General features: G+C 36.9%; 1 protein-coding gene across 1 annotated transcript in view; it reads left to right on the top strand.

Annotated features, from left to right (window-relative positions):
- SMARCA1 (SWI/SNF related, matrix associated, actin dependent regulator of chromatin, subfamily a, member 1) overlaps positions 1 to 21,912 on the top strand; it is a 34,494-nt gene extending 12,582 nt beyond the window's left edge. The window contains exons 11-24 of the mRNA XM_064426823.1: positions 34 to 260; positions 805 to 926; positions 1,309 to 1,461; positions 2,799 to 2,931; positions 3,886 to 4,034; positions 4,624 to 4,743; positions 6,958 to 7,068; positions 7,244 to 7,357; positions 9,207 to 9,329; positions 10,850 to 10,982; positions 11,756 to 11,874; positions 12,073 to 12,285; positions 16,959 to 17,069; positions 17,751 to 21,912. Coding sequence (XP_064282893.1) covers positions 34 to 260; positions 805 to 926; positions 1,309 to 1,461; positions 2,799 to 2,931; positions 3,886 to 4,034; positions 4,624 to 4,743; positions 6,958 to 7,068; positions 7,244 to 7,357; positions 9,207 to 9,329; positions 10,850 to 10,982; positions 11,756 to 11,874; positions 12,073 to 12,285; positions 16,959 to 17,069; positions 17,751 to 17,822 — 1,900 coding nt within the window. The 3' untranslated portion in view covers positions 17,823 to 21,912. The remainder of the gene's footprint in view (positions 1 to 33; positions 261 to 804; positions 927 to 1,308; positions 1,462 to 2,798; positions 2,932 to 3,885; positions 4,035 to 4,623; positions 4,744 to 6,957; positions 7,069 to 7,243; positions 7,358 to 9,206; positions 9,330 to 10,849; positions 10,983 to 11,755; positions 11,875 to 12,072; positions 12,286 to 16,958; positions 17,070 to 17,750) is intronic.
- The last annotated feature ends 466 nt before the right edge of the window (positions 21,913 to 22,378 follow it).

Below are 22,378 nucleotides of genomic sequence, written 5' to 3'. Positions count from 1 at the left end.
GAAAATTGCTCAAAACTGCCCTTAAACCCTCAGGTATACCAGGATCCTGATGAAAGACATTGATATCCTGAATTCAGCTGGCAAAATGGATAAGATGCGTCTGCTGAATATTCTGATGCAGCTGCGGAAGTGCTGTAACCATCCGTACCTGTTTGATGGTGCTGAGCCAGGCCCTCCTTACACCACTGACACTCATCTCATCACCAACAGTGGTAAAATGTTAGTTCTGGATAAGCTGCTGGCAAAACTCAGAGAGCAGGGTGAGTACTGTTTATGGACAGCAGTGAACTGAATGCTCCTTTAAAGTATCTTTCAAAAACAGCACAGGTTTAGCCTTTCCTGCAATGAATGTATTCATTACTTTCTCTGAGGCTTTTGTTGAAAATTAATTTTCTGTAGATCTTAACACGTGAAGGGAAAGAAATCTTATAGGAATGATGAGTAAGACTAAAATGTGAAGAAGCAGAAGGAAAGGAAGAGTAGAGCCTCCCTTCTCCTTTCTGTAAGAAAATTTCTGATGATAGGATTATTTAATCTATGTGCATTAGTTGGCACCAGATTTCCTTACAATGGCTTCAGATGTTCTGCTTCTTTGGTTGTTTGTTTCTCCTCTATAATTTGTCAAGGAATATTCTTGAGTGGTGAAATCACTACCAGAAAAGTAACTTGAGAAGAAAGACTTATTTAATTTAGGCATAGTACAGAATATTTCACATGAATTCTCAGTCATGCTCTGTAGTAGCTCTGTGATAAGATCAATGTGGAAACATAAAATGAATGTCAAAACCTTCTGTGTTCTGTCAGGTTCCAGAGTTCTGCTGTTCAGTCAGATGACTCGTTTGCTGGATATTTTGGAAGACTATTGCATGTGGCGTGGTTATGAGTACTGCAGACTTGATGGGCAGACACCACATGAGGAAAGAGAGGTGGGAAAGTTGTATGCAAACAAGAAAAGCCTTGGTGTTAGGTTAATAAGTTACTATTTACATATACATATGTAGCCATGTAATTGTTTAAAGAAAGCAGAAATGCTACAGTTTTCCAAAGGCTGCTAAGGGAATGTTTTTCCTAACTGAAGTCCACGTATGTTTCATTTGATCCTCAGCTAAATGAAAAATACACTATGTTGTGGAGTCAGTATGGATTTTCTCACCTGTCCAGACATACAGTTTCTTACTTTGATGAAATTCTTTTTTATATGCAAAATGGTGTAAATTTAAAAGAAATTTAGTTGGAAAGCCACCAGCATACTGGAAACTTGTTTGAAAGATCTGATACTTTAGTGACACCTTTTTTATTTTCTTTCAGGAAGCAATTGACACATTTAATGCTCCTAACAGCAGTAAATTCATTTTCATGCTGAGTACCAGAGCTGGAGGTCTTGGAATTAATTTGGCAACTGCTGATGTGGTTATTCTCTATGATTCAGATTGGAACCCTCAAGTAGATCTGCAAGCCATGGTGAGTTAACTCCCTAATACACATTTGTTTGTTTAAGCTGTCAGTGTTCTATTTTGTATAACTGTTTTCAGAACTTGCACTACTGTTATTTTTCTTTAAATTTTGTTTACACAAGACAATACCAAGAAACAAAGGAATTGAATAAAAGGGCACGAACAGTATTTGTGAAGGAAATTGTAGATTTTTGCCTGTAGATATTTGTCTTAATTATTTTCATAATGAGAGATTACTTCTATCAAAATACTATATCAATATTGTTAATAGAAGTATAGAATTATTCTTAATTCTGTGTTTTCAGAAGAGAATAGTCAATGAATAATAGGGGGCTGTTTTCAAAATAATAACAGATAACTAAAAGCATGCAGCCTTATATTTCTCTCATTTTGGAAGTTTATGGTTTTACTTTTTGTTTCTTCATAAGCATAAAGGCATTTGGTGGTGATGCTGTGGGGGAACGTTACCTCTGGGTTAAATCTACTCAAATCTCTCAGTGCTGAATGTAAAAAAAATAGTCTGTAATTTTTTTCATGTGGAATAAAACTCATGTGAGCCTTCTTGCATGATTAGTAGGGTGGACATTTGTTCAGTGGTTTGTAATTTTTAATTTTCTTTTAATGCACTTCAACACATCAAATATTTAATATCAATAGCTCATCCTTTAGATATGCATGTTGACTGCCAATAGTTGACCAACTTCCTGGAGACTGTGATTTGTGAACTTCAGTAGGGTTTTCAGGAAGAAATGAAGAGTAAAAGATTTAAGAACTCATGTTTAAAGAGAAAATCCTGGTACCCACAGCTTGAAGGACAGCTGTTTAACTTTTTTTTTTATTTAAAAGGACATGTTTTCCAGAGAGGATAAACACAAGTTTTATTACAAATGAGTATAGTGTGTCAGTCATAAACCTCATTTGCTGGCATGGGACAAGCGCAGTGTTGGAGCTGTGGCTGCAGGAACTGTGCACATGGAATTATGTGCTCAAGCCAGTGATACAGAATATCAATAGCTGTGTCAAGTGAGAGAATTCATTTGAAAGCAATACAAGTGTATGCATGTATGTACTGTTGTATGTCCACTTCCCAGCTGCAGTCTGGACAGATGTTCAGTTGTCTTCATTTACAATGAGGGAGATGCATTTATTGCTGTGGAATGACTCAAAAATGTAATAGCCAGGTATAAGTAAATATTAGAATACTGGTTTAACAGTGATCTGTGCTTTTGAATAGGCAAGGGACCAAGAAGTACAATGCTAGTTTGAGGCTGCTATTTCTGCAAGCTAACTGTCTATTGCTTGTGAGTTCTTGTTGCTGAACACTCACTGATTTATGTTTGTTAGGATCGTGCGCATCGTATTGGTCAAAAGAAACCAGTACGGGTGTTCCGACTTATCACTGATAATACTGTTGAAGAGAGGATTGTAGAAAGAGCTGAAATAAAACTGAGACTGGACTCTATAGTTATACAACAAGGTATCAACTGCTATATATGTTTGTCTGCAACAGAATTGTTCAGTCCCTTAAAGTATGGTTAAATAACTGTACAAACGTACAGTGTTAGAGAAAGCAGGCCTTGTGTATAATAGCAGTGTACTAAATCAACCTAATGTGCAAGGTATTCACTTGTTCAGCTGAATTATTTTTAAATTCTGTTTTCTAATTACTGTAGACACAGACTTATAGTGAGTCTAAATGAGGAAAGTAAAGTACAGCTGAATAGGTGTTACTTAATTTTGTGATATGTTAAAAGGAAAAAAAAAGGGAAAAAATCAGGTATGTTGCATGGCAGTTGAATTAATGATGTACGTATGCTTCTTACCACATAAGAGTTAACTGAGCAATAAAACACCTTTGTGTATTTTTGTTTGGAAGCACTTAGAGGAATAGTTTGTCAACTCAAGTTTTTAGGGTTGTTTGTATTTACAGAAGGGTGGGCTACTGAAAGGATGATGGGAAAAAATTTGATAGCATGAGAAGAGATAGAATAAGTGAAATTTTGGGATAGCAGTTAAATTTTGGGAAGAATAATTAGAAAATTGGATTGAAATCAGTGGTGTGAAAGTTGAAAATGCCAAGCACTTCTTAGTGGTTATTATAGAATACTTTGTAATTTTTCATCTTGAGATAAGATTGTGATCTTAAAAGTTCAGCTAACTTTATAAGAATAAGAGCTTGCGTGTAAAATTCAGATTATCTGAATGTGAAATGTTTTTTGTTATGACTTGAGTCAAAGTTGCTTTTTTTTCATTTTCTCCAAAGTTCCTGACTTCTCATCTTTATTCTCATCTTGAGTGAAATGTATTTTTTCTGTATGGTTGTTCTGTTTTTCCTTTCTTGTTCTGTCAGTGAAGTAAAAAAATCCACTGCTTGCACGATCCTACTAGAACTCCCACATTATAACTTTCAACATATTCCTTGTGATTGTAGGAAGGCTCATAGACCAGCAGTCCAACAAACTGGCAAAAGATGAAATGCTGCAGATGATCCGGCACGGAGCCACGCACGTGTTTGCTTCCAAAGATAGTGAGCTGACAGAAGAAGATATAACCACTATTTTAGAAAGAGGTGAAAAGAAGGTTAGAGAGCTGTTAATACGGAATTCAAAATACCTATGCACAAAATAGAATGAGATCTGATTACGTGTATCTATTATTACTTTACTATTTGTGCAGATTTTAAATATTATGAAAGTTTTGAAGAAGTCGAATTAGTGATTGTAATTATTTTCAAGGTTCATGCTGTGTGCATCATATCTTAAGCACTGCTTATTTTGTGGTCTTTTAGAAAAATGTAAATTTAATGCCAATAATTCTGACAGACACAAAGTCTTTATGGAACTTTATTAGGTAATAGATAGCTCTATGAAAAAATGAACTGCCATTTCAGCTCCAAGGAGATGGGCATAAATTTAATTTAAATTTTAAAGTTGAATTCTACAGTTGTAGGACTACATCCCAGCATAATAAATTTAGTTTAATGGAAAGTCTTGAAGTCAAATTACTCTAAATTGAAAAGGACAATGGGTATCTCTCTTTAAAAGAAAGTGTAAGTAAAAGTTAAAATCAGAAAAAGATATTGAGAATGTTGTAGTAATGATGAAAGCTGTTTTTTTCAGAAAAGATTAAATAGCTTGAGTGAGCCTAAAGTATCTTCCTCTCATTTTAGACAGCTGAAATGAATGAACGATTGCAGAAAATGGGAGAGAGCTCCCTACGAAATTTCACTATGGACACAGAGATGAGCTTGTACAACTTTGAAGGTGAAGATTACAGAGAAAAACAAAAGGTATTTTTTTGTAGCATTTAAGACTTCAGTTTAAAGGTGCAAGCATAAAAGCCATTCTATGAATATTATGACTATGAAGGTTTCTGGATTTTAGAGGAGTAAGGAACTACTGAAAAATTCACTTGGCTCTGCCTGAGCATTAATATTCTGAATTTTTGTTAAAATGCTTTCAGCCCCACTGTTTTTTTCATGGCAAAATCTGGTAACATTGCTCAGATGTTATCCCTTCAGCAACAAAACTGCTGTGTTGCATGCTCCTGTACTGCTGCAGTCAGTATTATTTTGCTGTCGCATAACTGAGGTGAAAAAACAGGCCTGATAATAATTTTTTATGTGGAAGTTGGAATTGATTCTGTTTTTGCAGTGAAGGTTTGCCTTAGTTTGAAAGACAAGTGTCTGCTAGGGAAGGCAGCCTCCCTTGAAATGGAAATGTAAACCTCCTCCCTCCGAATTATTATAATTTTGAATTTAAGGAGCTCTCAGGCAGCGATGTGAGGATAGGAATAACAGTTCTTTGCGGGTGTGTATAACAAGGCAAACCCCAGCAGCTCTGCCCTGCCAGCAGCCGGCGCCGGGAGCCCGGGGCGGCTCGGCCGCGGCGCTTCCCCGCGGGGCAGTTCCGGGCGCGGCCAGCAGGGGCGCTGCTGCTCCCGCTGGGTGGGGCAGGGCGGTGATTCCTCCAGGGCTGCAGGGGGCGCTGTGGTGCGGGCCCGGGGAGCACCCGGCAATGGCGGCAATGGCGGCTGGGCCCAGAGGGAAGGGATGGAGGAGAGAAGAGAGGCTTTGCTCCTCAAACGCTGGGGCAGCCGATCCCAGTGCCCAGCAGGGCTCTGAGGAGCACCCAGCTAGGCTGGCAGGACATCTCGGCAGGCAGGGGGTGCAGGGCTACAGTGCAGTGGGAACTCAGAGCCATGCTGAAGAAGCAGCAGGGGCAGGCAGGGGCAGCCTGGCTCTGGGCAGGGCAGGGAGAGGAGGGCTCAGGATCCCGGGCACCCGAGCACACGGGGATAGGTCCCTCTTTCAGTGAGGTGGGTGTTAGTAAGGTCCCAGTTCAGTGGCTGCTCTCACAAGCAGAGGCTCACCCCATGGCAGAAGAAACAGCTCTGGGCTGGGCTCCGGTGGCAGCAGTAGCAAATTCCCTTCCCCAAGCAGCAGCTCCAACCTCCAAAGCCAAGAGAGAGAGAGAGTGCCTGCAGCTGCCCCAGCCTCCTCTTTTACCAGCCCAGTTCCCAAGGTATCTCTGCCCCTCAGAGAGAAATTTCCCAGAAATCAGAAGTACAACCAGATGCCCTCCTCCCCTGAGCTTGGCCACTTCTTTTGTTTTTCTTAAGTTGTTAATGTTTCCCAGCAATTTATGGGGAAAAAAAATTCCCTAAGTAAAAAGGAACAAAAGGAAACAAACCTAGCCCCCAACAAGGTATTAGTTTGTGCATTGATTTTTACCTAATAATAGAAGGATTGTCCATACAAAGAGGTATTGCTCAATCCCACAAGGTTCCCTTTGCAGCTCTGTTTTGTACAAGATGTATAGTGAAGATATCCTCAAGGTCTTACCTGGAATCAGATATGTGAATTCTTACTCGTTAACGACAAAATGCCCTTCTAACTCAGGTTTTTATTGATTTTTCAAAAAACATTTAGAAAAATTGATCGATGATAATATAGTACAGTGTGTGGGTATACACATAAAATTCTTTGTGTTGATAATTTCATTATAAGAAGTTTAATACTGCGTAGTATGAAATAACATTAAGGATTTAGTTGAGATTAATTGATTGCTAATGGATTTTTTGTCTGTATTGTAGCCTTTATAGAGGTTATTCATTATGATATTTAGAGGAGAAGTAATTTATTTATATCACAAGACATTAGAGAATTCAGATCCCAAGTCCTCAGCCCTTCCATTGTGTTTTGGTAGATGGAATCATAACCCTACTCAGGTGTCTGAAATACTTAGAATACTGTAAAAGAATCTCTTCTTGCCACTGCACTGCCTTACTTGTGTATTATCTTTTAAGTGCTTAAGTAATTGTTATAATCAGCTATAATTTCTAGCTTATTTTTGAGCTCTGTTGTAGTATTCAAATTATTGAGCACAATCGTTAGATTTGCTGTGCAGATTCCTGTTTTGCTGTGCCATATTAGTCATTATTCTTGTGACTTTAGGGAAGCAAACAGTTACTTAAGTAGCTTTTTGTTCTGTTCTGTGTGTAGCTGAGCATGATGGAATGGATTGAGCCTCCAAAAAGAGAACGCAAAGCCAATTACGCAGTGGATGCTTATTTCAGAGAAGCCCTACGTGTCAGTGAGCCAAAAGTCCCAAAGGTAAGAAGGTGGCAAGTGAGGAAGGGTTTGATGTTGTTCTTTTGCTCCTCCTCTCCCATGCTGCATCCCTGGCTCTACCCCTGTGTATTTACAAAGCCATAGGTTGCCACTGCTGCTGAATTATGCTAGAAAAGTTAAGCTTCTGTAATGTTGATTTATCTGTGTATTTTTCAAGGCTCCACGACCTCCAAAACAACCAAATATTCAGGATTTTCAGTTTTTCCCACCACGGTTATTTGAACTTCTGGAAAAAGAAATTCTGTATTACCGTAAAACTATAGGATATAAGGTAATGCCTATTTTTTCTTTTCCAATCAGTGAAATGTAGTTGTATTCCATTTTGTAATTTTTTTACAGCTTTGACTTGTTGAGTTATTGTAAAAGAAATGGCTTAAAGCTTCTGTTCTTCTGTTTCTGTTCCATTGAGGAGCAGAAAAAATAATCTGTCATTCTTCCCTTCAGTAAAAATTCTGTGTCTGTGTAGCTTTGTGTTTTGTGGTGGATTCCTAATGGTAAAGTAGAGTAGAAAAAGGAAAGACAGTTCTGGTGCTTCATATACGCAAAACCAAAGGTGTGACATGTGGTCTAAGGTGAGGACAATTTGGCTAATATAAAGTCATCTTCCAGAGTATGATTTTTTGGTAAAAACTTTTGTATATCTTTGTATTGATGTGAAGGTAATTAAAATGACATAAGTTTTCCTTTGATTTGAGTGGGATATAAAAGGTTTAAAGGTGTAGTGAAGTCTGAATGTATTACTGCTACAAAAAGGAAACCAGACAACAGATTTCTTGATTTTCCTTTTATTTTTTTCTTCCTACTGTGCCTTAGCTGAATTTCTCCCTTTTCCCTGCTGACATTGCTGGACAAGCAATGAACAGATTCTGTTATCCTTACTTGGACCAGTATTGATTGAGTAAACCAAATGGATTCTCTACTTCCAGCCAGACATGTCTGTAACTTGCTTTAAAAAGCCTCAGGTTTTGTGACAGGTTGCAGCAAGAAAAAAATATAATCTAAAAAATGTGTTGGAGAACATAAAATTGTCATACAAAGCGATAGATAGAAAATTGGTGAGACTAGAATTAATATTAGTAAAATGTATTTTTAAGAAAAAGCAGAAGGTTTTTTTAGAATCTTGTTTGCAGCCAAAAGAATTTCATGGGGATGTCAGGATAGAATTGAGATGAGTATGCAGTTAGTTTAGGGAAAGAATTTATTCAATTAATGCTCCAACAAAGAAAGAGGAGAGAATTGCTAACGTTGACAATATGCCTGTAAAAAGAGGTGTTTCAGACCTGTTATGGAAACCTGTCAGCCTGGAAAGGTTGAACATTAATAGTTATCTTAAAAGGTTAGAATTACTGTTTACTGGTGGGGAAGGTGTTAAATATAATTAAATTTGTTTAGCATTGAAGTGGAAGTATAACTTCCAATCTGAAGAGAGTTTATTATAAATACAGTCATAAACAATATCAGAAGGTAACCAATAGGCAGAGACCAAGCTTTATGTGTCAGTCTTAATTTAAACCAGTAAAGCCAAGAAGATTTCTTATATATTAAAACCAGCTTAACAGTTCTTATTTTTCACTGCCCTTTGCTGCAGGAATAAGTAAGGTCTATTAAACCTTTACTGGATACTGGTTTCTGACTTGTTTGCTGTTGTGTGCAGTGGAATTGGAGTACAGTTCAAAGGTCACAAATACTAAATTGGTCAGTTTGGAGAGGGACAGATAAAATGTTTGTTCTTGTTTACATCATGTTGTGTCTGATCTTACTTGGGCAGTGTGCATGGCTCTACAGGAAACCTGGCAGAACTTAGTGTTTCACTGTAGTTACAAAACATTGTAAACCAGTGAATGTAGGAAAGCAGGTCCTTTGCTGGTGAGAAGTACCACTGAAATCAGTGAGCTGTGACAGCTCAGCCTCACAGTATCCCAAGGTCATTGTGTGCAGGAGTGGTGGGTTCAGGGCATAACGAACTTAGAAATTAAAGGCAGTCCTGTTTTTGGGAGGAGGGGTTTAAGCAATAAGATCTGAATCTAGGTAGAACACATTTTGTACAGATTAGTGCTTTTAAAATGCTGTCTTTGAAATAACATTGCTGCACTACTGCTTTTTGATACCCCTGATTTTAGGTCCCCAGGAATCCTGACCTTCCAAATGCAGCTCAGGTACAAAAGGAGGAGCAAAAGAAGATAGATGAGTCTATGCCTCTGAATACTGAGGAAAGTGAAGAGAAAGAAAAGCTTCTAACACAGGTAAAATAAAATCAGCTAAAGCATTTAATCGTATGTTTTTGCTAGTATGGAATATAAGTAATGGTAAATACACACAGGAAAGCTATGCTGATGTTATTGAAAGAAGAAAACACAGAACACGTAATGATTTTGATTGGTTTTGCTTTGAAGGACCTTTCCTGTCCTTGAACAAGTTTACATTTTAGTCATCTACTGTTTCCTTGGAAGTCCTTGAACATTTCTGAGGCAACAGCTTGTATAGTAGATGTACTGCCCAGCAATGCATGCAGAAATCCAGTCAGTGGGTTCTTTGTACATGCATAAAGCTTGTGTGTTTTTAAATCAAAAAGGGTTTGAATCAGGACAAGCCTGTCTCAACATACATGGTGCTTATGCAGGTGTCTAAGGCATGTTGCATCCATTAATTGTTGTCCCAGTCGAGTTGTTAGGCATGTTCTTTTTATACTGGGACTGAATTTCTGCCACTGACTAGTTTCCTGACCTTTTGGCAGATTATCCTGCTGAGTGGGCTTATTAAAAGCTGATTGTTAAGGAGAAAGGCGTGTTCAAAGTAACAGGACTTTCTGATTCAGAAAATTTTCTCTAGAAGAATTGGGGATGGTGTACCTTGGAAGAAAATTGCAAGGTCACAATTTCACTATTAATTTCACCTGTGTATAGCAGAGGAAATATTTAAGCTGGTGCTGATATGCATATCAGTACTGCTGTTAATGATTAAAAAGAAATACTTGTATTGTATATGTTAGACTCACTCTGAACATGCTAATTGTGGACTGAGCTTTTTCAGCTGGAGAACTCACAAAGTTCCTTGTAAATACATTTCTGTGATGAAAGAAACTCAGTGCACTACAGATTATTGCCCAGGCATGTGATTGTCTTGTTTATTCTTGTCATTTTCTGCTTTCCCTGTCTTTAAATTGTAATGTCTTTTTCTTGGATGATGTTTTTGTGCATTGCATCTCGTTGTTCAGTTTTGGATTGATTTCTTTGGTACATAACAAATTCTCTTTTTGACAGTGCTTTAGAGTTTCCATTTGATTGCATCTTTTTGGACTAGAGATGTTTTCTTGACATATTTATGCTTTCATCCAGCTGTTTGTCTGGTTCCAGGTTTGTAAATGTCTGAAGTAGGAGCTCTTGCTTTAGATACTTGCACTGCTCTAAGAACTTGTGATGACACAGGCATTGCTGCACCTTGTACTGCTCTGAAGTGTGGTGCTTGTATCTGCAGAAGTGCAGCTGTCACTGAGCTTGTTTCTTTGGAGAAGTATCACAAAAACTTTAAAAAGAAAGGATAAAAAGCTATTACTAATGCACGTGGAGTCATGGCCAAAAATAACTCTTAAGTGATAGATTCAGTAATAAGCCCTGGATAACACAAGTTTATGGAAGTCCTAGAAGACCATTAGCCACTGTAATTGTGTGATGTAGAGGAGAAAATGGTACATAAATAAATCAAAATTTTGGAAAATGCTTCCCTTCGACTTGACAATGCCTTCTTTATCTCTTGTTGCTTACAGGGTTTTACAAACTGGAATAAAAGAGATTTTAACCAGTTTATTAAAGCTAATGAGAAATATGGTCGTGATGATATAGACAATATTGCCCGTGAGGTGGAAGGAAAGTCACCTGAGGAGGTCATTGAGTACTCAGGTTTGTGATATTTTGAAATGTATTTACTTCCTGATACCGAAGTATTACCATGATTTTTGCACATGTTCTTTTAAAATTATAAGATAGAGAATTTGGATGCATTTAAGAATTTTTTTTTGTTAAAGTATGCAGCTTTTTTTTTTTCAGAAGACTAAATTCTATTAAAAAGGTTAATCTTGTAGAATGTAATTAACACCTACAGCTGCCTTTAGCCCTCCTTAGTCAAGATTTAGAATTTGACATAGTTAATTGTCGTTGACAACATGGACTTGAGAAATTGTGAATTTGCCTTTTAGTGCCAATGTGATTCTTTATGCTGTGTCTCTGCTATTTTACCTAAAACACTGTATCTTTGTTTTGTATTTACACAGTGCTTTTGAGATGTCTTCCTCTTTCAGCCTTGGATGTAATTTTACTAAACACCTTCATAAAATCAACTTTGCAATGTTGTTTCCTGTAGTTAAAAAGGAAGACCTCCACAAGAATTCCCTGCAGTGTTGAATTTATTTTACAATTAATTATGTTGCATGTAAATTTTGTTAGAATTCTTTGTAAGTCTTTACTTACAGTTAACTTTTAAAAATACTGACTAAAGAGTCAGTGCAAGCTTATTTTTTGGCTAGCACAGTAAGCTGGAGAGAATTAGCTCACTAAGATTTAATGGAACCACAAGCTAAATTCTTTGGTTTTTTTTTTTGGTAGAGTATCTTAACAGTAAAATCATAAGAACAGAGGAAAAGATTATATTCAACAATTCTGTTTGGTGTTTTTAGCTGTTTTCTGGGAACGTTGTAATGAACTACAGGACATTGAGAGGATTATGGCTCAGATTGAACGAGGAGAGGCCAGAATTCAGCGGAGGATCAGTATCAAGAAAGCCCTTGATGCCAAAGTAATTATTCCAGGTTTTTTGTTTTCTGCAGCTGATTTCTTCCAAAAATTCCTTCAGAAAAGGAGTAATTGGGGATGAGAGTTGTCTTTTTATGCAGCATAGGTAGTATACCATCTCTCAGTGATCTGCAGTATCATGTAATGATTCCTTGATGTTCCATTGTATGTTTATTAGTCCTTATTTTTGTTTGGCATTCAGATTGCAAGGTACAAAGCACCTTTTCATCAGCTGCGTATTCAGTATGGAACAAACAAAGGGAAAAACTACACAGAAGAAGAAGACAGGTTTTTGATCTGTATGTTACACAAGATGGGCTTTGACAAGGAGAACGTGTACGAGGAGCTGAGGCAGTGCGTGCGCAACGCGCCTCAGTTCAGGTTCGACTGGTTCATCAAATCCAGGACTGCCATGGTAGGTACCCCTTACAGGGACTGGGCATGACATAAGACATCTTATACTTTTTTTGAGCACCACCACAGAAGATTTGTTTAGGAAACAAGTGCTGAAAGAATAACTTCGGGTTTTATTTTCATTTTTTTTTTATAATGACCATTTGCCTTAGTACAGAAAAAATGCAGTACAGCTGAAACAGAGATTAGAAAACCTGCCAGACTGGAGTCCCATGTTACCCAAAGGCATTAAGGCAGAGGTAGACTAGACTTACAAATATCCTTGTTACTTTTATTGCAAACTGAGTGTTTTACCAAACATCGTCTCTTAAAATACATCTCTTTTAAAGTTGTTGCATAATGTTAAAGACTGAAGACATCTGAATAATATACTTGGAGCAAGGAGCAGCTTTTCTAATACAGTATTTAATTTCTAACAGCATGAGGAAAGTTAGTGATTCACATAGAAATTAATCATTGAAGCAGTAGGTTTAAAATGCACTTTGTAGTTTGTGAATGTGGATTATCCCATGCAAGTGCTTAAATTTCTTTAGGTATACTTTACTAAAAATTTTGTTTGTATTTAGAGAATAAAATACAAGGTTAATAGCAAGTGGATACAAGGTTAATACTAAGAATTTTAGAGCAAAACTATTCATTTTTAATTTGGTTATTAAGCAGGAATTGATAACACTAACACTAAGAAGCTTTGGTGGTTGCAGATATTAAGGTGTGTATCAGAATATGGGACTCTTTCCATGATAAAAAGCTTTTGGATCTGCCTCAAAATTTTTGCTCAATTCTTTCTACTTGTTGTTTATCTTCATTTCCTGACCTCAGGATTTGTTTGTCTGGAAGAATGTTCTTTCAGAGTTCTGGGTACTGTTCTAAGAATAAATAAAACCTAAAATATTTAAAATATGTATTTGAATAGGTGGGTATATTTGCTTTTCCCAGTACTACTAATAATTATGCAATACACTTTTTACTTGATATTTCAGCAATTGAAGTGTTTCTGGATAGTGCAGCAGTTAGCCCTTAATTAAAAAGAATTACAAGTGTTTCTTACTAAAATGTCTGTTTGAAGAAATACTGGGTTTTAAAATTATGTCCATAAAGAGAGAAGACTGCAGTATTTAGCACATTTAGAAGTTTCTTTTAGATTGTCTATGCAGGAATCCATTTAAATAAATCATAGAAATAGGTACTAGAAATTAAAAATGTAGCTCAGCGTTTAATATTAGTTGATATATAGTTGTCAGGGGTAGAGTTAAATATTCAATTTAAGTCTTGCAGATCCTTATGTTCAGTATACTTTTTTTTAAAGGGGATAGAAATCATTTGCTCAAGTGTAGAAATATATTCTGTGGTGTCTTAATGCTGAAACTGAGACACTGGGAATATAGTGAATCTTTTGGCTTAGGGTTTTCTTTTAAAATTCTGTCCCTTAATAATTTTAGTTTTTCTGCTCCTACATGGTTGAAAAAGAATATTATGGAAATACAAACTTAAACCAATATTTCACTTTCAATGTGCATTTAATTTTCTGAAATGTTCTGAATTATCATGCTCTGTATGTTTTAGTAATATAGCTGATACATTCTAATGTCCTGAGATTTGTGTAGGTGTTAATTTCTGTGGGTCCATTTTGCACTAGTTTGGTGATTTTTTTTTTGGGGGGGGGGAAGAAATGTGCTGGAAAATCACATGATAATAACAATGAATGAAGTATTAATACAAATATTTATAGAGGAGTAAATAAGTGAAATGGAGAAGGCTGAAATTCACATGTGATCATTTAAACTCATATGAAATAAGATTAAAAGGGCAGCATAATTCAGAAAAGGGCTTAGCAGGCTCTTTGAGAAAGCTTTGTGTTCTGACCACTAGATGTCTCTTGAATTCCATATAAATAGCTAATTTATCTTCCATCTTACTATTTCTGTTTGTTCTCCTGAAGATTTCTCTTCGAAAAACAAATCCTGCTTCATTTAATTATTTCAAAATCAAATGGTTTACCCAAAATGTAAATTCTTAGAGATACCATGAGTGCCTAAGATTGTAATTTTTTTTGCTTTTTATATTGAGCACAGATTTGTTTTTTTTTGTTTTTTTTTTTTTTTTTTTTTTTTTTTTTTTAAATTTCTGTCCTTGCAGGAAGAATGCAAAATATCGTGGCAATAGTGAAGCATGTATCTGTTCTCTGAAGTCATAAATTATGCATATTCTCTTTTAGCTTTCTGCAAACACTCCCCAGCATAAGAGAAATGACTTCTTAGTAAATACAGGAATGCCCAGGCCTGTGGACAGAGCTGAGGGAGCCTTTGCTCCCAAGTCAGCTTCTCTGCCTCCAGCCATGCGGAAGGCAATGGTTCAGTGCTCCCATCTTATTTATTGCAATCCAGGTCTTTATAGCTGTGAGGGGTGAACAAAGTATATCTTCTCTCTTTCCATCCAAAAGAGAGAAGTATCAAGCCACACAGAATAAATAGTCATCTCTGAAAGTGCAAGGCATTTTAAATAAGTGTATTTTTGTAGTACTAAAATGGAATGCAGCAGTCCATATTGAAATCTCAGTAGTGCAGGATTTATCACTCAGGTTGTTTTTCATGGTAGATGTACAAGAAACCTGTGTGCATGTCACGTGTTAATGTCAACTGATGCTGTGATTCTCCAGAGAAAATTGTTCTTGAGTCCATCCTCTGTCCACAGCAGATGCTTGGAGCAGTAGTCCATCTGGAAAGTCTAACCATGAACCTGAACACTTTATAAATGTATGTATTTATGCAAGCATTTGTCCCCAGGAAAGAGGAGGATCTTTGAGTGCTTTAGGCAAGTGGATCAAGGTTATTTCTTAGTCCTTTCAGATTAGTTGCTTGTTTTGAGTTTAACACAGTCCCATTTCTCATATGCTAGAAAAAGTACAGACTACGATGATGAAGCAGCTTTACCTCAGCTCCTAAGTCTGAGTGCAATATACACAAATATAAACAATGTAAAATACTTGTGGCATGTTGACAGTCATGATTCTGTTTTGGTCTCTTTGCATCTCTGTTCATCTGTACAGTATAGGTTTTTGGGACAGAGGCTGTCTTTTGTTCTGTTTGGGGTTGCAGTATATATTGGGATGGATTGAACTCAAGTTTGCTCAGAGTTGTTGCTTTTTTATCTAAATGTTGTTTGTGTGGAATTTGAGGGAGTTCAATGATTGAAGTGAGAGTATTGTAGCTCCAGAAGGACTGTCACATACCAGGGCACAAGCATGGCACCCTAATTCATGGTTTAACCTTGACTGGAGGGTGTGGGGTTGTTGCTACAGGGATGTGATAAAAGTGACTTACTGCAGTACTCCGTTGGTGGAGCTACAAGCATGACACTGGAACATTTCTGGAGGGGACTTGTAAAGAAAAATGTCCTGAGGATTTTTCTGTGTGTGTGTCTGATAAAAAGAATTCAAGTGGTGGTAGGATTCTCTGTGTCCATTCTCAACTGCATAGTTTTTGCCCAGGGCTATGGAGCATCCTTTGTAAAGGAATCAGTGGAAACTGTAGAACTTAGAGGGGTTGAGCTTGAGGGTTTGAATGCCACAAAGATGAGTCACATGCCTGCCTGCTTGGGAAGGTTCAGATCAGGAGAGCACCAAGGCTGTGTCTTTTCCATCACCATGATGGACCACCATGGCTGAGGCAATATCCAGCTTACAAATGCTGAGAAAATAGAGATTAATTTCTGGGCAAAAAGTTCACCTGTTCACTTCATTGCAAATGGACCCATTGTAGGTTAAGATACATGCTACTAGGTAATTGTAGGATAGCTTGTGTTTCAAAAATGTCTTCACTGAGTTTAGCAGAGATGAGACATATTTTTTGGGCTTTTTTTTACCTCAGAAGACAGCTTCCTCCTTTGAGTTGGAAAGAAAAACCCATGGAATCATGTTCTTAATAGTACATAGAATATACTGAATAATTGCAATAAAAATAGGCGCTAGAGGTGTTTTGTAAGAGATCTTTTTCTTTTAAATGGGGTACAAGAAACTGTCCAAGTCAAGTGAGTTCTATTAAGCAAGCCAGCCATTAGTAACTGCAATGCAGATATTTTGAGTTGTATTGGAAATATTTCTTAATGTGTAAACAACCTTATGGCATTTAGTCCTGATGGCTTGCAAGTCTTGATGCTAAAAGCATTTAGGGTCCTGTTTGAATAAAAATACAACAGTGAGTTTACAATTTAAGACTGAATAGATTTTTGGCCAGTTTGCAGCTCTACTGTGTCTCTTCACAAGAAACCCTCCCTAGTCTGTGTGCCAGAGAAAAGTGTTGCTTAAGATAGCTTTGCTTCCTTTTCTCTCTGCTTTAAAGATATACTTGAAGACCTCTTAGCTAAAATCTGGCATACTATGCTGGTAGGCTGTAATTTGCTTCATTAACCAAGATGAAAGATCACATCAGTCTTTGGAATGTCAGTTTGGAAGACAGAATCCTGAAAACTGCTTGTCAGGAGGACAGTAAATCCTTTCCTGTTTCTAAAGGTTACACTGAGGGAAAGACACATAATAGCAACTAAGCTAATGATTAGTATTATTGAATATTTTAGGAAAATGTAAGTGCTTTGAAAGGAAAGGATTTTGGACATACTTATGTAAGCAAAAGAAGTTGTATAATTTACTTAAAAATTTGATGTGTTCTCTTTCCTTAGGAGTTTCAGAGGCGCTGCAATACTCTCATATCATTAATAGAAAAAGAAAATATGGAAATTGAGGAAAAAGAAAGAGCTGAAAAGAAGAAAAGAGGAGCAAAAGTTACAGCAGTATGTTTAGCAGCACTTACTTTACTTCCAGTGGGGTAGAATTCAATTATATATTTTTTTAAAAATGTGAAAGATAATTGTAGGCACTGATTGCATTAGTAGAAACAATGAGGTGAGAGATTAAACTGAAATATTTGTCTATTCACAGCTCTCTTAGATTTGCTTAGGTAGGTATTCCCAGTGCATAGTGTTTGAAGGCTTTTGGTTTTTTTGGGAAGTCTTTTGTCGAAGTCGCAGAGGAAGACTCTTTTTAGAAAGCAGCACTGCCTACTTTCTGCATCGCATGTTGCTTCAGTTTCTTCTCAGATTTTTTTCTCCTCTACATAGTAGTTGCTGGAAGAAGAAATGAAAGTGTTTCTTTTATTTTGAAGGGTTGTCATCTTTTAGAACAGAATTGTGTATAAGTCAAGGTCCTGATCTTCTCATCCAATTCATGGTATGTGTGGTGCCTGCACCACTGAGACCATGTAATGATTTTAAGGATATAAAAAGGGTAGGAGAATTAAGTGTGTACATCAGGGATTAATATTTGTCTTTCCATTATATACTACAAAGGTGAACTGAAATCTAGAAGGCATTGGGGTTGTACATTCCCTTCTGAATAGTCAGTTATGTATTTACACTTTTTTTTTTTTGTAATGCCACCGTCTTGTTAAATGTATACTTATTTTTTCTCTTTAGTCACAGAAGAGAAAAGCAGATTTGGCTGCTGAGAACTCTGGAAAAAAAGATGCTAAGAAAGTGAAGTCGTGAACCTGAAAGCTGAATGCTAAATATGAAACTGCCACTTTCTTCACTCCATATATGTGTATTAATTGCCAACTTGTTTGTATTCATGGTACTCTTCCCCAAGTCCCATGCTTTAATTTTGCAAATTTTGTATCCTTTACAACGCCTTTCTTTACCTAAAATGTGTAGCTTTATATCTTACGCATTCCAGTATTTTTGTGTACTGTATTTTGTGAGTTTCATGTCTTTGGCAAAATTCACTCAGTCCTTGGTTTTTTGAAGCTTGTGCTGAGGTTTTAGCTTTTATATGTTTTATATGCTGCTGCTTTGAAAGAAAACCTAGATTCTATAGCTGTATTATTGTTGTTTCATATTTTAAATTTATATGGCTGTTGGAAAATAAACTGACTTAATTATTTGAAGAGAAATATACTTCACCTTTGTTTTCCCTATCCTCTCTCCCTTATTTGCATAGCTACATTTGGAGAGAATGTTAAGGTTTGTATAATTGTGCCTTCATCATCAATCAGATTTTTTTCAGAGGAGTACTTAGACAGGATCAGGAGCATGACAGAACAAAATCTAATTAGACTGACATCCTTGTTTGCTCTCTGCATTAAATGGACATTTTCTCTGAAATGTTCAGAAGGAAACCCAGCAAATACACACTTTTTGGTTTTCTTTATCAGTGATTTCTGCTGGGCTACGTGCTTTAACATAGAGTGAGGTGTTCCTCAGAATGGCCTCTAGATGAAAACTTTTCTATGCCTCATAAAAGGAAGTAGTCAGCTCACAGCTTCTGGCTGTTTATGTAGCAAACAAAGTAGTTCACTCTCTGGTTGGTAGGCTCTTCAGCTCTGCTGCCTTGTGCTGCAAGATCTTCGTTGCTCTAATTATCTCTGCTATAGTTCTTCTTTTACCTTTTGTTCAACATGTCAGTCAGAAGCAATGGGGATATGTTATGGAGTGCTCCTTTTTAGTATTTCTATTTTAATGAAGGGATGAAAGTGTTGGATGTATGATTTTTTGACTTTGCAAGAATGGCCTTTATTAAGCAGGTTCACAGTTCCTGCTCACTTTGGAGTCTGCCTTTCCCAGATCAGTGGAACAGTGGCTGTGACATCTGATGTTTTACTTTCATGTTCTGTCTCTGATCTGGTGTTTAGTACAGACCTTGCTACAGTGAGACATGCCCTCATAATGTCAGGTCTAGATTAATGCAGTGTGCTTTACATGGTACTTCCCTTGAAGACTACTTGTAAACTTCTTCTAGTGCAGTTTGCTTCCTTCAGTGGTTTGAGGTGTTTTGAGATAAAGAAACCTCTTTACTCTTTGTATTTTGTGCTTTGCATTGGCTACCTTCTTCTGTGTTTGTAAAACATAGGACTTTATAAAATAAAGTTCTTCAGCTCTGTTAATATTCTTCTATGTCATTTAAAATGTATTGGTATGTCTTTGAAGTTTTCTGGGATTAGTATCTCTTAAGTTTGATGAGGTATTTTCAGCTTTTTTCGTAGTGTCTGTTAAAAGTTTGGGGCAAAATGGGTGTGATGATTGGTTGAGCATTTCAAAAGATAATTCAAAATATTAGATTCTGTATTTTGGAATGTAGCTTTGGTCCAGGGACCACACTAATTATTTCACTGCTTCTATTTGTAAGACTTGGTATTTGTCTGTTGAACTTCATCTGATGATCTGAGAGGTAGATCTGATAATGGTGGGGCACAACTTCCAGGCAGGACATTGGTCATGGGAGTCAGAGCATGCTCTCAAGTGAGTGTACAGCCCAGGTGGGATGGGTGTGCTCAGGAGGCAGCATGTCTCCTCAGAATGTGGTGTTGGAGCAGTTAACATCCTGCTTTATCCTTGGGAGGAGGACATCCCATGTAATTATGGAAAAAGGCTGTGCAGCTGCATGTTTATATAACCACAAACCCTGGGAGCATTGCTGTTAATAGAGAGAGGAAGATGCCTTATTTATGTTTGGATTTTGGCTCATGTGTCACTCACTAAGTTTATGGCCTGAAATGATAAAAACAAGTTAAAAGAGATGGGGAATAAAGGCTGAAAGAGCCAGTTGAAATGTTTATGGAATTACATGGCTAGGTCTAGAGTTTATTCTATTGCTTCTATTTAGCATTGGATGAATATTTTAATGTTTTAAGTCTTGAAATAAGTGTATTCTGCTTTTGTTTATTGTAGATTAGCTTTGTTTGACTTGCATGTTTTTGTGTATGCAGTTTCTCTGTGTTGCAAAGTGTATGGAAAGTCTTAAAATGGTAATATCTCAACATGTTGTTTTATGCAGATATTTTGGTTTGAGTTACCACTTGAGTTAATGTTCTTTCTTCTCAATGACTTGATACACAAACCATACAGCAAAAGATCATGCAATTGTTCTTTCAGATATTACCCCTTGATCAGACAGCTTCTCTGAAGAATGATAGATTCTCCCAGGAACTGTCTGTTACCTCTTGCAGTCTGTAGTCCCCAGTTAAACTGAATGTGCTGTTGAACAACAGTCCTTGAGAGCATTTGGACACTACACACCAGCTCCTAGCAGATTGAGCCTTCCCATCCATCATGTCCTACAGTGATAACTAAAGAAAATTGCTAACAGCTGCTGGTCAGGATTAAAGGAAAATGGATCTTTCTTTTCCCTTTTTCATTCTTCCAGTTGCCAATACCCACACAGTGTGTGCCTAGCAGTATCTTAAATTATGTGCTGCTATGACTCAAAATTAGGTGACAGAAATGAAAGAATCTTTCTGCTTTTTTTGAACTGCTATTTTCTTAGGTGAGGAATACTGTTTGTAAGAAATTAGTAAGTGCTGAATGTAATGTGACAAAACTTCTGAAAATTTGAGCCTTTAGGCAATTTTAGAGTTGCCAAAAATGCTGCAAGATAAAACATTTTGAAAGCTAATTTAGTTCCTTTTCAGTGGACAAGTAAAATTTGATTGTGTAAATATCAGGCTTGAAGAAAGTCACCGAGCACCTCTGACTCACCAGGCTGTGCACATAACATCCTGGGAGAGGTCACAGCAATTGTGGTGGTTTCCTTTCCACATATTCATTATTTCCAACTTTAGTCCCTCTATTTTTGAGTTATGTTAGTGATGACACCAAAAAACTAATGCTGCTAGCCACCTTCATTGTTTTTAATTTGTTTGCTACAATGACACAGAGAAGAAATGAACTTTCTTTTTGCTGGTAATATTAGACCATATTTAGATGCTGGTTTGCATAAGTGGTGTTACTATAGTAAAATATTAAGTAAGAGATTTTTTTCTTGTAGATTAGCATTGCTGTTTGATTTAGTGTTAATGCTGGTTAGGGTTTAAAAAAAGCATCTATCACTTTGAGATGATGAGCAAGGAGTATACAGAAATTAATCAGCATCTTTCTAAGTGTCTGATGGTGATGCCAAACTGATTTTTGCTTTTATATATTTCTCATATATGTAGCTTTGTAGCTATATGAAGGATATATAAAAGCAAAAGTTAGTTTGGTATCAATGGAAGTAACTTTGTTGTGCAGTGCCTGCAGGTGCTGCTGTGTCACAGGCACTCTGTACATGCCTCCTGCACTTTCAGTAGGACGATTGAGTATTTTCAGTGATGAGAAATAAATGCCAAAGTGTTATAGGTTGAAAAAGGTGGAGTTTTGCAGTCAGTACCAGTTGATGTGAATGCAAAATGATGAGGTTGGTGCACACATTGGCACTTGTGATGCTGGAAGGGATTGGTCACCAGCTGTAGTTCTGACTAAAGAGAGGTTGACAATTGTTACATTTTACTTAATTTTATCTGGTCCACACATACTCCAAGCATGTATGTAAATATGTTTGTGGCTCATATTTCTAATGTTTGATATGTTCTTTTTCTGAAAGACTTAAAGTTAAACTTCGTTTGCATATTTTGAAATGTAATGTACTCTTTAATTGCATTTTGCATGGTATCCATCCTTTCATGAGAGCCTTAATAGGAGTAAGATTTGCTGCCTCAAAGGTATGTCAGTGTCGTGTTGTTCAAGAGGACTTCTGAACTTTTTCAATCTGGGATTTGTTTCTTAAGTTGTACATATATGAAAATAAAAGTTAATATGAACCTCATGTCTTCTGGTCATTTTGGTACACGGGGGTCTGTTACTTGGATACTTTCAATATAGTTTGATTTGGTTTTCTTGCTCTTGTGCCTCCCATAACCTTCAGGCCATGGTGGCTGAATGTAAGGGGGGTGTGTGGCTGTTCCACATCTGCTTTTAAATTATAGTTTCTTGTGATCTAAAACTATACTACCAGTGCCTATGTTTTTGTGACAGCCTTGCCTGTGTTGTCTCTCATTACAATGTTACACAATGTATGTTGATCCTATATTAAAGTGTATTGCTGGTTCTCTTTTATTTCCTATCTCTGGTGTGTTCCTAAAATGAAACACTTTGGAGCTTAAGTCCAGCTGACACCATGGTAGGAAGCATGAATTTTGTTGCAGTTGTTGATCACTAGTAGCCTTGCTAGATACTGTGCTGGAGAGGTGCATGCCCTAACTGACTGCTCAGTTCTTTTTCCTCAGGCTAAC

This window comes from Passer domesticus, chromosome 7 (genome assembly GCF_036417665.1).
Source record: "Passer domesticus isolate bPasDom1 chromosome 7, bPasDom1.hap1, whole genome shotgun sequence".
NCBI classification, from domain to species: Eukaryota; Metazoa; Chordata; class Aves; order Passeriformes; family Passeridae; genus Passer; species Passer domesticus.
The sequence above is the reverse complement of the archived record's forward strand: the minus strand, read 5'-3'. Positions and strand labels throughout refer to the sequence as shown.